The sequence below is a fragment of the Eimeria mitis genome, genomic scaffold (assembly GCF_000499745.2).
Source record: "Eimeria mitis Houghton genomic scaffold, Emh_scaff1398, whole genome shotgun sequence".
Lineage (NCBI taxonomy): Eukaryota > Apicomplexa > Conoidasida > Eucoccidiorida > Eimeriidae > Eimeria > Eimeria mitis.
Genome location: NW_024013703.1, coordinates 1 through 11,240, shown reverse-complemented (window position 1 = coordinate 11,240; position 11,240 = coordinate 1). Strand labels below are relative to the sequence as shown.

General features: G+C 51.6%; 4 protein-coding genes across 4 annotated transcripts; 1 reads left to right on the top strand and 3 right to left on the bottom strand.

Moving 5' to 3' along the window:
- Positions 1–509: 509 nt before the first annotated feature.
- Positions 510–1,784, bottom strand: EMH_0036110 (uncharacterized protein; the record flags this gene model as incomplete). The annotated part of the gene is made up of 1 exon (XM_038022277.1): positions 510–1,784. One exon carries the CDS (start codon positions 1,782–1,784, stop codon positions 510–512), a length of 1,275 nt encoding a protein of 424 aa, XP_037878131.1.
- A 26-nt stretch (positions 1,785–1,810) lies between these two features.
- Positions 1,811–3,953, bottom strand: EMH_0036100 (uncharacterized protein; the record flags this gene model as incomplete). Its single annotated transcript, XM_038022276.1, is given in 5 exon segments — positions 1,811–1,845; positions 1,849–2,334; positions 2,406–3,513; positions 3,517–3,553; positions 3,706–3,953. Coding segments are annotated over 5 exon segments (1,914 nt in total).
- Positions 3,954–4,826: 873 nt separating this feature from the next.
- Positions 4,827–6,335, top strand: EMH_0036090 (18 kDa cyclophilin, putative; the record flags this gene model as incomplete). The annotated part of the gene is given in 7 exon segments (XM_038022275.1): positions 4,827–4,841; positions 5,115–5,143; positions 5,147–5,189; positions 5,275–5,374; positions 5,566–5,627; positions 5,756–5,876; positions 6,130–6,335. Coding segments are annotated over 7 exon segments (576 nt in total).
- A 2,020-nt stretch (positions 6,336–8,355) lies between these two features.
- EMH_0036080 (uncharacterized protein) lies at positions 8,356–9,987 on the bottom strand (the record flags this gene model as incomplete). The annotated part of the gene is made up of 1 exon (XM_038022274.1): positions 8,356–9,987. The coding sequence occupies one exon, from the start codon at positions 9,985–9,987 to the stop codon at positions 8,356–8,358; it is 1,632 nt and encodes a 543-aa protein (XP_037878128.1).
- Positions 9,988–11,240: the final 1,253 nt, after the last annotated feature.

Genomic DNA, 11,240 nt, shown 5'->3' with positions numbered 1-11,240 from the left:
TGTCTGTTTTACTTCATAACTGCAAACGAAACGACGACTGTTGCTGCCACTGCTGCCTTTGCTGCAACAGCTGCTAATAAGCTTACTGCCGCTATGGCAGCTTAGCTGCTGCGGCTGCACTCTAGTTATGTGCGTGTACAGCAATGAAGTGTATTCCCGACGGTCACCGGATTTCTCACATATCATACAGGCAGATGCATCATATATGCAGATGCATCTTTCGTTGCAAACGCCGCCGCCATAGTCTCTACAGTCCCTCCCGCCCGCGGCGCTTCTACCCATAGAACTGCAGCTCTAGGATGCTTTTATGTTCTCTGCTACATCTAGCGGGGCTATTAGCTAAAGTAACTGTGTGGCATGTTCAGCCCTAGGTGCAGCAACAAGTATCCCTTGTGCGGCTGGTGCCGGCACTGCTACTTCTACAGCAGCAACTGCTGTTGCTATTCTTGCTGCTGCTCTTGCAGCATACAATGCACCAAAACCAGGACCAATATAAAAGGCTGTCTTACCTATAGCACCTGCGTTTGTGACTGTAAAGGCTGCTGCTGCTGCAGCTGCTGCAGTTGCTGGAGTTTCTGTTGCTGCAACTGCTGCTGTTGCAGCTGTTGGAGATGATGCTGCAGCAAAGCTCCCTGCACCTGTTGTTTCTCACTGACATGGGCTAACTGCATATGTAGGAGTTGCTGTTGCTGTTGCTGCATGCGCTGGTGCTGAGTTTGTTGCAGCTGCTGTTCTTGAGCCCGTAGCAGCAAGTCTTGCTGCATTGCCACCTGTTGCTGCAGTTGCTCCACCATTGCCCGTTGCTGTTGCAACTGCAGTTGCTGCTGCTTGATTAACTCCTGCGGAGTCAGCAAAGAGCTGGCGTCTCCCAGTTGCTGCCGCAGGGGTGGCTGCAGCGTCTGCTGCAGAGGCTGAGGCAGCGGCTGTTGTAGTGGATGCTGCAGCGGCTGTTGTAGTGGCTGCTGCAGCGGTTGCTGCAGTGGCTGCTGCAGCGGCTGCTGCAATGGCTGCTGCAGCGGCTGCTGCAGTGGCTGCTGCAGCGGCTGCTGCAGCGGCTGCTGCAGCGGTTGTAGTACCTGTTGTTGGGTCGTTTGCTGCAGGTGCTGTTGCAACGGCTGCTGCAGCAGCAGCAGTGCCGGATCCCCGCTAGGGTGTAGAAGCACCCGCGTGCCTAGATCTTGACCTGTGATGACTGTAGAGGCATCTACTACGGGAGTGTGAGTGAGAGAAGAGCCAGGAACTGCTGCAGCAATAGGGTGAACAGCAGCAGCAGACTCCGCCTCAGAAGCCGCTGCAGCAAGGGGAGAAGCCGCACCAGATACAGTAAGCGTTTCAGGACTGACTGCGATCGGCAGACTGCTTGCTGAGCCTGTCATCGTTAGACTGATCTCTTGCTGTTGCTGTTGCTGCTGTTGTTGCTGTTGCTGTTGCTGCTGCTGCTGCTGCTGTTGCTCATGTTCCCACTGATGATCATCGTGCATCGGCCTTTTAGCCGCTGCTACATCGACGTGCTGGATGTCTGCATCGACGCTAGAAATATCGCTGTCTAACCACTGCATTTTGTGTGAATGCCCGCTTCTAGTGCTGCTGCTGCCACCGATGCTGCTGCTGCTGCTGCTGCTGCTGCTACTGCTGCTGGTGCTAAGAAGAAGCTGGTGTATCTCATCATCTTCATCTTCTTCATCGCTATCTTCGTCTTCATCGCTGTCTGCATCCTCATATTCTACTCTCTTCCCGCTGGAACCAAAGCCTGTTTGTGATTCTATCACCACCCCTTCCTCCATTGCGTCTATCATTTCGTCTTTTGTTTCTATAAGTGATTCTTCTGCTGTTTCTTTATGATGGNTTCCTCCATTGCGTCTATCATTTCGTCTTTTGTTTCTATAAGTGATTCTTCTGCTGTTTCTTTATGATGGGCTGCTGCTTGCAGTTCATGTATCTCAGCTTCAAAGTCCTCTAGCTCCTCTGCCTCATCTGACTCCTCTTGGTTTCTATCTATCACTGGTTTCCCCTCGTCGTCCTCCTCTTCATCCCCCAGTTGTGTGCTGCTGACGATAGCTCCATCACCTGCTTCCTTCGAGACCTCTGGCTCTGCTGTCTGCTGCTGTTTCAACTCTGCCTCAGGGAGCTCTACAGCCTCACCCATCGTTGCAGCACCCCACCGGATATCTTTCTTAGTGGGGGGGGAGGCGGATGGTGTTTCTGTTGTCTCTATTGTTGTGCTGTCTGATGCGGCTTCTGCTGCTGCTGCTGCTGCTGCTGCTGTGCGTGGCTCCCAGCTCGGTGCAACAGCAGAGCTATCATTATCTTGCTCATCTTCAAGGGGAATTTCACCTGTATCTGCTGTCAATACATCAGCTTTCTCTTCAGNTCATTATCTTGCTCATCTTCAAGGGGAATTTCACCTGTATCTGCTGTCAATACATCAGCTTTCTCTTCAGCTGTTTGGCTGGTTTCCTCTTCTATAAACCCAGACAGAAGTGACGGCTCATTCTCGGTTGCAGTTGCTGGCACTGTTCCTGCTGTTGTTTTTTTCTTTGTTGCTGTTGCTGCTGCTGGTGAATCCAGTTCCTGTTGTGTAGATATCTCAGCAGCAGCAGCAACATCATTGCTTGCTCTGTGGCGTTGCTCGAATTGAATCTGTTGCACCTGCTGCCGCATCTGCTGCTGCAGCTCATTCTGCTGCTGCACACCTATGTGGAGTTGGCCGTTGCTGCCTTGCTGCTTGGGCTCTAGGCCAACAAGAGATGAAGCTGCAGGCGCCGCAGCAGCAACTGTGGCTGTACCAGAAGGAAGCAAAAGGTATGGCAGCGGCTGCTGGTGCTGCGCGTACAGCTGCTGCTGCTGCCTCGTGGGAGAGGTTGTTGAGCCGCCAAATGGCGACAACACAAGCGGTGTAGCCGCAGCACGGTGGAGATACATCTGCTGAGTAGAAGGGAGTGGGGGTGTTGCTGCAGCCCCCGTATGTAGAGGGGTAGTGGTAGATCCTGTCCAGTGTTGTTGTCGCTGCAGTAGTTGCTGTTGTTGCTGCAGCAGCAGCTGCTGTTGCTGCAGTTGTTGTTGCATAAAGGTTGGCGGGGGTGTCGTTATAGACGCAGCTTCAACAGCGGGGGGAGCAGCTGCTGCTGCTGCAGTATCTCTTGCGATCCCCGGTGTAGCAGCAGTAGCAGCAACAGCAGCAGCAGTAGATGGAGGGCTGGGAGCTAAAGTGAGCGGCATGACTCCTGTGTGATACTCAGCCGGTAGTATCGACGACAGAGCAGCAGCAGCAGGTGCAGCAGCAGCCGGTTGTGCTGTAGGAGCAGCAGGCGCAGCAGGCGCAGCAACAGACACAGTAACTCCATGAGGTAAGGAATCATCTGGACGCTCCCCTAAAAGGCCCTGGGGAATCCATCCATTCGGTGTCTCCTCTCGCTGCTGCCGTTGCCGCTGCGGCTGCGGCTGCTGCTGCTGCTGCTGCTGCTGCTGCTGCTGAGGCTTCTCTGATTCAAACGTTGCTTCTCCTTTCAGGAGNGCTGCTGCTGCTGCTGCTGCTGCTGCTGCTGAGGCTTCTCTGATTCAAACGTTGCTTCTCCTTTCAGGAGGTGCCATAGTGGATGGCCATAGTGTTGCTGCCGCTTATTCTCTGGCTGATGCAGTTCCCGGTGTTCTTCTTGCGCCTTCTGCCCCAGCAAGTACACAGGCAGAGCCTCTGCTTCATCTGACCCCGCCTGCTGCTGCTGCCTTTGCACGGAGTGTATAGCCAAGGGTACCTCCAGTGGCCGGACGCCTGCAGCTGCCAGATCTACTTCGTGCTGCTGCTGCTGCTGCTGCTGCTGCTCATTTAGCTGCCGTTGCTCCCTTGTCAGAAGAAGTACTGCAACAGGCAGCAGCGGGAGCAGTACCAGCAAAGCAAGCAACAGCCCAGCAGCCTGTACCGCTGCTCCATGGCGAAAGCCAGAGCGAAAGAGCATGCTGTTGCTGTTGCTGTTGCTGCTGTAGTTGACGCTTCTTTTGCCGTTACTGCTGCGGCTGCCGCCGGCTATGCTGTAGCTGGTCAGGCAGCTGCTCCCCTATCGTTTGGTTGGCCTGCAGCGGCGCTTTCAGAGTCATTCCCTTGTTCTGGAGCCTCCAGCTAAGTGAATGCAGCAATCAGAAAAGACAAGAACGAGGCGCTGCCTCCCTGAGGCTCCATTGCTAAGTCAAATGCCAGCGACCGCAGCGGGCAGGAGCTCCAAGACCCAAGCCTTTCACCTAAAACGCACTTGCAGAAGAAATCGAAGAGGTAGGAGGAAAACAACACCATTAACTTTATACTTCCTGCATAAGAAAGCGACTCACCGCTTGGGCTGGCTGGGGCTGGCGGTCGTGTCGGAGGCAGGAACCGCTGGTTCGCCTCAGTATATACCATTAGATGGAGGGCATTACTGTACTAGTGAAATTTCTCCTCGTTTCAAAATTTGTCTTTTGGGAATTAAGTAGCGGTCATTTGTTATGTAGTTGGACGCTTCCGCTCCCACCCCACGGCGGCCCCGGTCACCGACTTGACAAGCGAGCGAAATACAAAAGAAATAGAGAAATAGTAAGTGTGAAAACGCGTTGAGTTAGATAAAAATAATGGAAAATAATCTCGATAATTTGGTGTAAGTTGCCCGGTATGGCTGCTGTACGTGCAGTTCCCTCCACTGCTACCCGTCGCCTGCGCACGCCACCGCCAGGCGCATCCCGCCCGCCGGATGCCAACTGTTTGCTGCAGCTGTCTACGCCCTCTTACACTCGTCATTTTTGTTTTATTTGTTTTTAAAGGTTTCTTTCTTACTGTTATCCGTCAATTTCTTCCAGGAAAGATGAAAACAGCAGCCGTGAGTTGGAAACCCGTCACACCCCGTTGGTCTGTGGGCTGCCGCCACCCCTGTCAAAGCGCATTTGAAGCTAAAGAAGCGGGCTCATAGGAAGTTGCTTCTTTTGTGTAGCTATACGCACTGATTTGCATCCTATTTAGCGATGCTATTTATGCGGCAAATGCCTCCGTCTGGGTTCATGTAGCGCAGCGTTGGAACTGCAAATACTGCATCCATCGTCTCAGAAGCTCCGTGTTTTCTATGATGTCAGCTGAGTAGGATTTTGCTTTTCAGAGTGCCACCAACCTCGATCTCATGCCTTGNTTGGCCGTGACTGCCTGCCTACGGGCCGCAGCGGACCCTGTCAAGGTGCGTTTCCCCCTGCTCGCCCTTTTTGTGCTCGCATTCTGCAACGGTTTACCGTAGAGTTATATTGGAGCTGTGGCGTCTGCAGGAGGCATACATGGAGATTGCTATTAACGGTGAAGCCATTGGATTTCTGAACTTCAAATTGAGGCCAGACGTCGTGCCCAAGACTGTAAAGAACTTCGTCGGTAGGTTACCGATTGCACGAATTGTCTTTGGGATAGAACAGAGCCTGCTAACAGATATTCATTGTCCTTTTTAGATTCAGGGATTCAGGGTTGTATGCTTTCATTTGGTGCCTCTTGGTGGGCACGATGTCTAATCTTTCCCTGGCTAGACGAGCGACTGCGTTGTTTGCATTTTGTTTTCTCTGTGGCAGACCTCCTCCCAAGATACACCGGGACATCCTTCCATCGAATTATCCCTGACTTCATGGTTCAGGTCAGCCGCCGTTGCCGCCCGTTCCTGTTCTCCCGTCGTCGTACTCATAGCCGTCACTTACATTAGATACAGCCAGAGCCGTTGCTTTGAGCCTATGGTTTTGTTATTTTTCTGTTTCTTATCTTCAGGGAGGAGATGTACAGCGAAACGTTCTGCCAGGCGCAGACACATCACCAGTGCCGTCTTTCAACGACGAGAACTTCGAACTGAAGCACGTTGGCCCAGGCATCCTCTCTATGGCAAACGCCGGTAGGTGTTNCATTCGATAGGCGAAGGTGTATTTCACCAGGCAGCAACGATACGCAATCGGTGTAGTGCAGTGCAACATGGAGCTGCACAGCCATGTAATCTCTTGTTTTATGAGAATATGGTATAGACCAACTTGGGATACCGTTGCTCTTCTGCTAAATGTTACGCACACTGTATTGAGGGTTTCCGCATTCTCCAGGGTAGGGGGTTTAATTTGGCGTATTTATCTTCTTGGTCTGTTGCGCTGCTTCAGGGCCGAACACCAACAGCTCGCAATTCTTTGTGACGACTGTCGCCACGCCTTGGCTGGACAACCGTCACGTTGTGTTTGGCACCGTGACAGACGACTCCATGGAGGTGTTGAAGCGCATTGAGGCAACAGGAAGTTCCTCTGGCCGCCCCTCTGCCCAGGTGACCGTCAAGTCAACAGGCGTCGGCCACAAGCCGAACTCCAGCTGAATTACCCACTGAGAGTTGTACTTATGAAACGAAGTGCGTGCAAACATCTGCTTCGCCCAAAACTTACCAGAAGGCGCCCATCTCGAACAGAACCTGTGGAAACCAGGTGTCGTTCGCTTGGCCAGTGCCAAGGACGCAAAAACGAATACTTGCATTGCACTTCCATGACCTGGCTTGCTCAGCGCCGTTCGTTCCGATGAGCCAAACATTCCAAATGGTTTAACTCAATTCTATTTATATTCAGTTTAGTTTGGATTTTGTTTGTTTAGTTTATTTCAAAGTCAAGNTCTCTTAGGAATGTGTAGCATCTAGTTGTGTGGACATTAAAATGCCTTGTCTGCACTTTCTGTCGGAGGCTTCGCTCCGTTCTTGTGAAGATCGCCGTCTGTCTGGCTGCAGATGTGCCACAATATATTTAGTGAGAGGGGTACACAGCGCACCACCTAGGCCTGTGAAGTCAAGCAGTAACCTTCGGCTTCAGTTGCTTATGCTCCTTCATCGTACCGCCCTAAAATGCACTTCCCGCATCTCGCTCCTACTGATTCGACAGATGTTCTTGTGCAGGAAGCAATGCGTAGCGTGTACTGTGAGGGCTGGTGTGCATTGGGTGGCTGTGAATAGTTAGCAGCATCACCACGCGCCACATTGTGGGAATTAGTAGGTATGCACTACTTGTAAAACAATGCTGAATAAAGAGCAAAAGCAAATCGTACGCTTTCAAGCTGCCTGCCGAGATGTATCGTTCTCTCGAGCATTTTTACGGGGAAACTATTATTCAGGAGAGAGCAATGCTTATTCTGCCCTGGGGTCCAGCCAGTCCGAGTGCTGCCTGTGGTATTTGCTACTCCTACTTATGCAGGGGTATCTATAGTGCTTGTATGAAAGCGAAGTGCAGAGTTGGCTGGAGAGTCGTTCAAGGTAGAACAATTCTGGCCAAGCTCGTGATCGAGTTGGGGTACCTGCCCCCGAGACTACGTGTGTATACATTTTTATTTCCAACGAAGGAAGAAAGGATGCAGAAGCATCAGGCTTCGAATCGAAGAATCAACCCCTAAAGGGGAGCGCCGCCAATAACCATCTGGAGAATTATTACCAGGGAAAACCCACGTCACAAGCCAACCGGCTACAATGCCTCTTGTTGACAGTCTGTATAAGCAAACAGAAGCCAAAAGTGTAGCGGACAACCGAAAAACCTGTTTCTTCANCTTGTTGACAGTCTGTATAAGCAAACAGAAGCCAAAAGTGTAGCGGACAACCGAAAAACCTGTTTCTTCATGTGCTGCTTGGCCTGTTGCCACCGCAGCAGATTTCCGGATCATCCGTATCACCTGACTGGTTGATGCTGTTTGCTTCATCATCGCTATCACATTCCTAGTCTAGCGCTGCCAGTAGCTTCCGCCAAGCAACTATATCTCACTGAAGTTCAGATGCGTTGCAGTCGGCCTTGCCGGACGGGATTTAAAGCCTGCGTATTCCTTGTTTTTGTGTGGTTGTTACATTGCAAAGAGAGCAGATGTCTTAAAAATACGCCATATGGACCCGTTCCTTCGAGAATAAACAAGATTGTCGGAACGCTTCGACAACCTTTTCAAGGGTTCGCACGGTGGCCGGGCATTGTCATTCTAGCAAGAATGAAGGTGCGGAACACACGTACCGTCAGTGATAACTGACAGTCTACTTGGTCGCAAGTGCAATGCACGGGCGAGAAACAAAGTGTAGGTGCAGGACCTTTATCACACGCAACGCTGCCCATCTCGACTGTTGTAAGCAAATAAATGTAACACGAATATATTATGTACGCAAGGCGAAGGTGCCTTGGTAGGCGGCGGCCTACGCATCCGACAAAATTCCCCTAGGCACATCCTAAGCCACTGGTTGCGCTGATATGTGTCAAAAATNGCCTACGCATCCGACAAAATTCCCCTAGGCACATCCTAAGCCACTGGTTGCGCTGATATGTGTCAAAAATGAGCTGTTTTCCCTTGGCTTCAATGACGACAAAATGAGATACATCTTGGCGCTACTTTGGCAAGCGGTGGCCTACAAGGTCGGGAAACTCCATGAGGACTCCCCATGCCGTTATTCTTGAGCCTCCGACGGGATTAAGAAGCTTCATGATAAGCTGTTTCCATCTGACCGGGCAATTCGCCTTATCCAGGTCATACACGAGCTCCACAGGGTCCACTTCCTTGTCGATGAGGTATCTGGCCATGGACTCTGCAAAATCGACGTAGTCGCTCTCCTCCTCAGTATAAGGCACACCTCCGCCTGTGAACAGCTCGTAAAGTAGCATTCCCAGGGACCAAAGGTCGCTGTTCGCCTGAGGAACAGCATCACCTCCATACACGCCCTCTTGAATCCGCAGCGTCGGCTCCACGTGCCTCCCAGAAAGCCTTATGTGCACCCCAATAGCTTTTCCGAAAGGAATGCAAGCATCGAAACCACCAATAAATAAAGAGCCATCTGGACGGGCTATTATGTTGTTCCAGTCAAGATCGTTGTGGCTGAGTAGCGCCTGCTGCAGTTTAAGCACTATATGAAGCAAACGGTGGGCAATGTACTCCTTTGCGCGCACTGAAATGTCGGCCATGGCGAGAGAGCCCAAACTGGATTCTCCGTTCAATATTTGCGTGATCTGCACGCGACTGAAGAAATAAAATCCCCGATGCAAAACAACGTCGGGAACATTTGCAACGTTTCCCGTATACAAGGGAATTGCAAAACCTTTTTGCGTTGCAACCAAATGAGCCGGCGTGCCGTGCGATGCCTGCCTTGCGATTACCTCCTCCGAGTCCGCCCACCTTTGCGTTGATGCCAAAAGTTCCTTTTCCTCTTGCGCGTTCCGAATGCCCTCTGCAGAGAACACTCGGATTCTCATCGCATGCGTATGCCCAGTATCCGTATCCACTACTTCCATCACGATACTCGGGTACTGCACACTCACGACCCGTTTGACATTGACTGAGCGTGGCACATGCGCGCCTTCTTCTTCGGCTGGCTTTATCGGCTTAACATCACGTAGAGAAATAGTCATCCCAACCAACTCGTCCACCTCTCCTCCAGAGAGAGCCTCAGCTGCCTTCTTTTCTATGGCACGTGAGACCTCGTTGGGTTCATCCTTAGATGAGCCCAACGTGCGCAGCAAAGAAGCAAATTCCTCTTTGCCTTGCTTCAACTCCGGAGACAGCGTCTGCTCAAAGTGATTAAGAAGCGGCAAGCCCCATGCATCGTGAGACGATGGCTGTGGTATGGATGGAGGACGTGCATGGCACACTTTGGTAGTGCCCAATCCAGCTTCATCTTTCGTTGGCAAAGATGAATGACGCGGAGGCGCTTCCAGCGAGAGTTCCTGCTCCTTACGGTCCCTGAGAAGGGGAAGGCGGACAGGGATGCCCAGTTGGACCCGTTGGAAAGACAGCTGTGTGCCTAGTAAAAGACCAATTGTGAAGGCCAGGACCACAAGAGAAGCATAGACGGATCCTCTCTTATGCAGCGAGTCCCTCTGTCGCCTGGCCGGTGCACCCTTCTTACCGCGTGCCGTGGTCTGCTCTCTTGAAGCAGCCACTTCATCTTTGGGTGTCATCAATGATTCAGCTTCCGCCGCTTCAGAGCCAATATTTACGGTAAGACGATGCTCGAGGTGCCCATCCATCTCGCTGCATAAGAAAGGCCACACTACCAACCCGGAAGCAAACAATACTACCCCCTCAAGCAATCAAGCAAGCAGCCTGAATGAAAACTGTTACAGACTTATCTGCTGATAATTCCCTCGGGTTCGTCGCAGCTCTGTCGCCCTTGCTAGACGAAGGCTGAGAACGGACCGTTGGGTTGACCACGGAAGCAGAAACTGTTGTGGTCTGGAAGGTAAAGAGGGGTTACAACACCATCAGATTCAGCATGAAAGCGTGAACATGAATTAGAGGCAACCTCCGCCAGGACAGCCACGAAACGCTGTATACCCGGTTTGGGAGGGTTTGGGATTTCGTGGGATCAACGGTGCAGCGATCGCCCCCCAAGAGAACATATGATCGTTTTACGAACAAGCTCTTGATTGTCTGTAGCAAAGAGAATTATTTTATTAATGTATCGTTTGGAAAGCGTTGAAAAAACAAATATAAACGCCCGCTGCGACGAATGCGTGTCTTCGCCCTCCTTTCGCGTATAGACGAGAAGCCCCCAGTGACAGGTAGAGCGCATCGACGTGGAATTTGCGCCTATATGAAACTATACGTCATCACACTGCTTTAGATTCAATTATATTACAATTAAAGTCTATTCGTGCACTATTCTTCTGGGGAGATGGCAAGACGGGACGCAAAGCCTTACGGTCCGGTCTGCGGTGTACTGTAGTGCTCCCCGTGGTCTGTCAGAAGTTCGTATGTAGATTTTTACTTCCGCGTAGGGTGGCTAGTGAGAAACAAGTAGGTGTTTAAGAATCGCCTATAGTGTTTAGTGCATGCAGCGAAGTGTTTTTTTTTGACGGGCCAATACGTGGGGTTGAGTTGCAGGGAGTGATGCAACAGGTCACAATATCCCGCTTCCTCTCCGTAGCAGAGCATGCCCTCTAGGCCGCTGTGTATAGGTTACCCGAGGACTCGATGGGAGGCCCTCTGCTTTCTGGGTGCTCTTACTGTACGTCTTCTCACTCTACGGCAGCTCGTTAGGGACCTCAGCTACATCTTGCAGCAGGACTTCCGCAAGGAGTGCTGCAACTAACGTCACGCCTTTTCCTATACGTTCAAATCCCACACACTAGCGCCGCCGCACAGAGGATACCTGGAGACTGGAGGGGAGGTAAGCTATTTTTGGGGGAAGGCTTATCTCGAGCGCTGTGACTGTAACATGAGTTAGCGCAGAGTTAGCTCAGGAGCCTATCGACGGCTTTGGCATGCTGCGCGTAAGCGC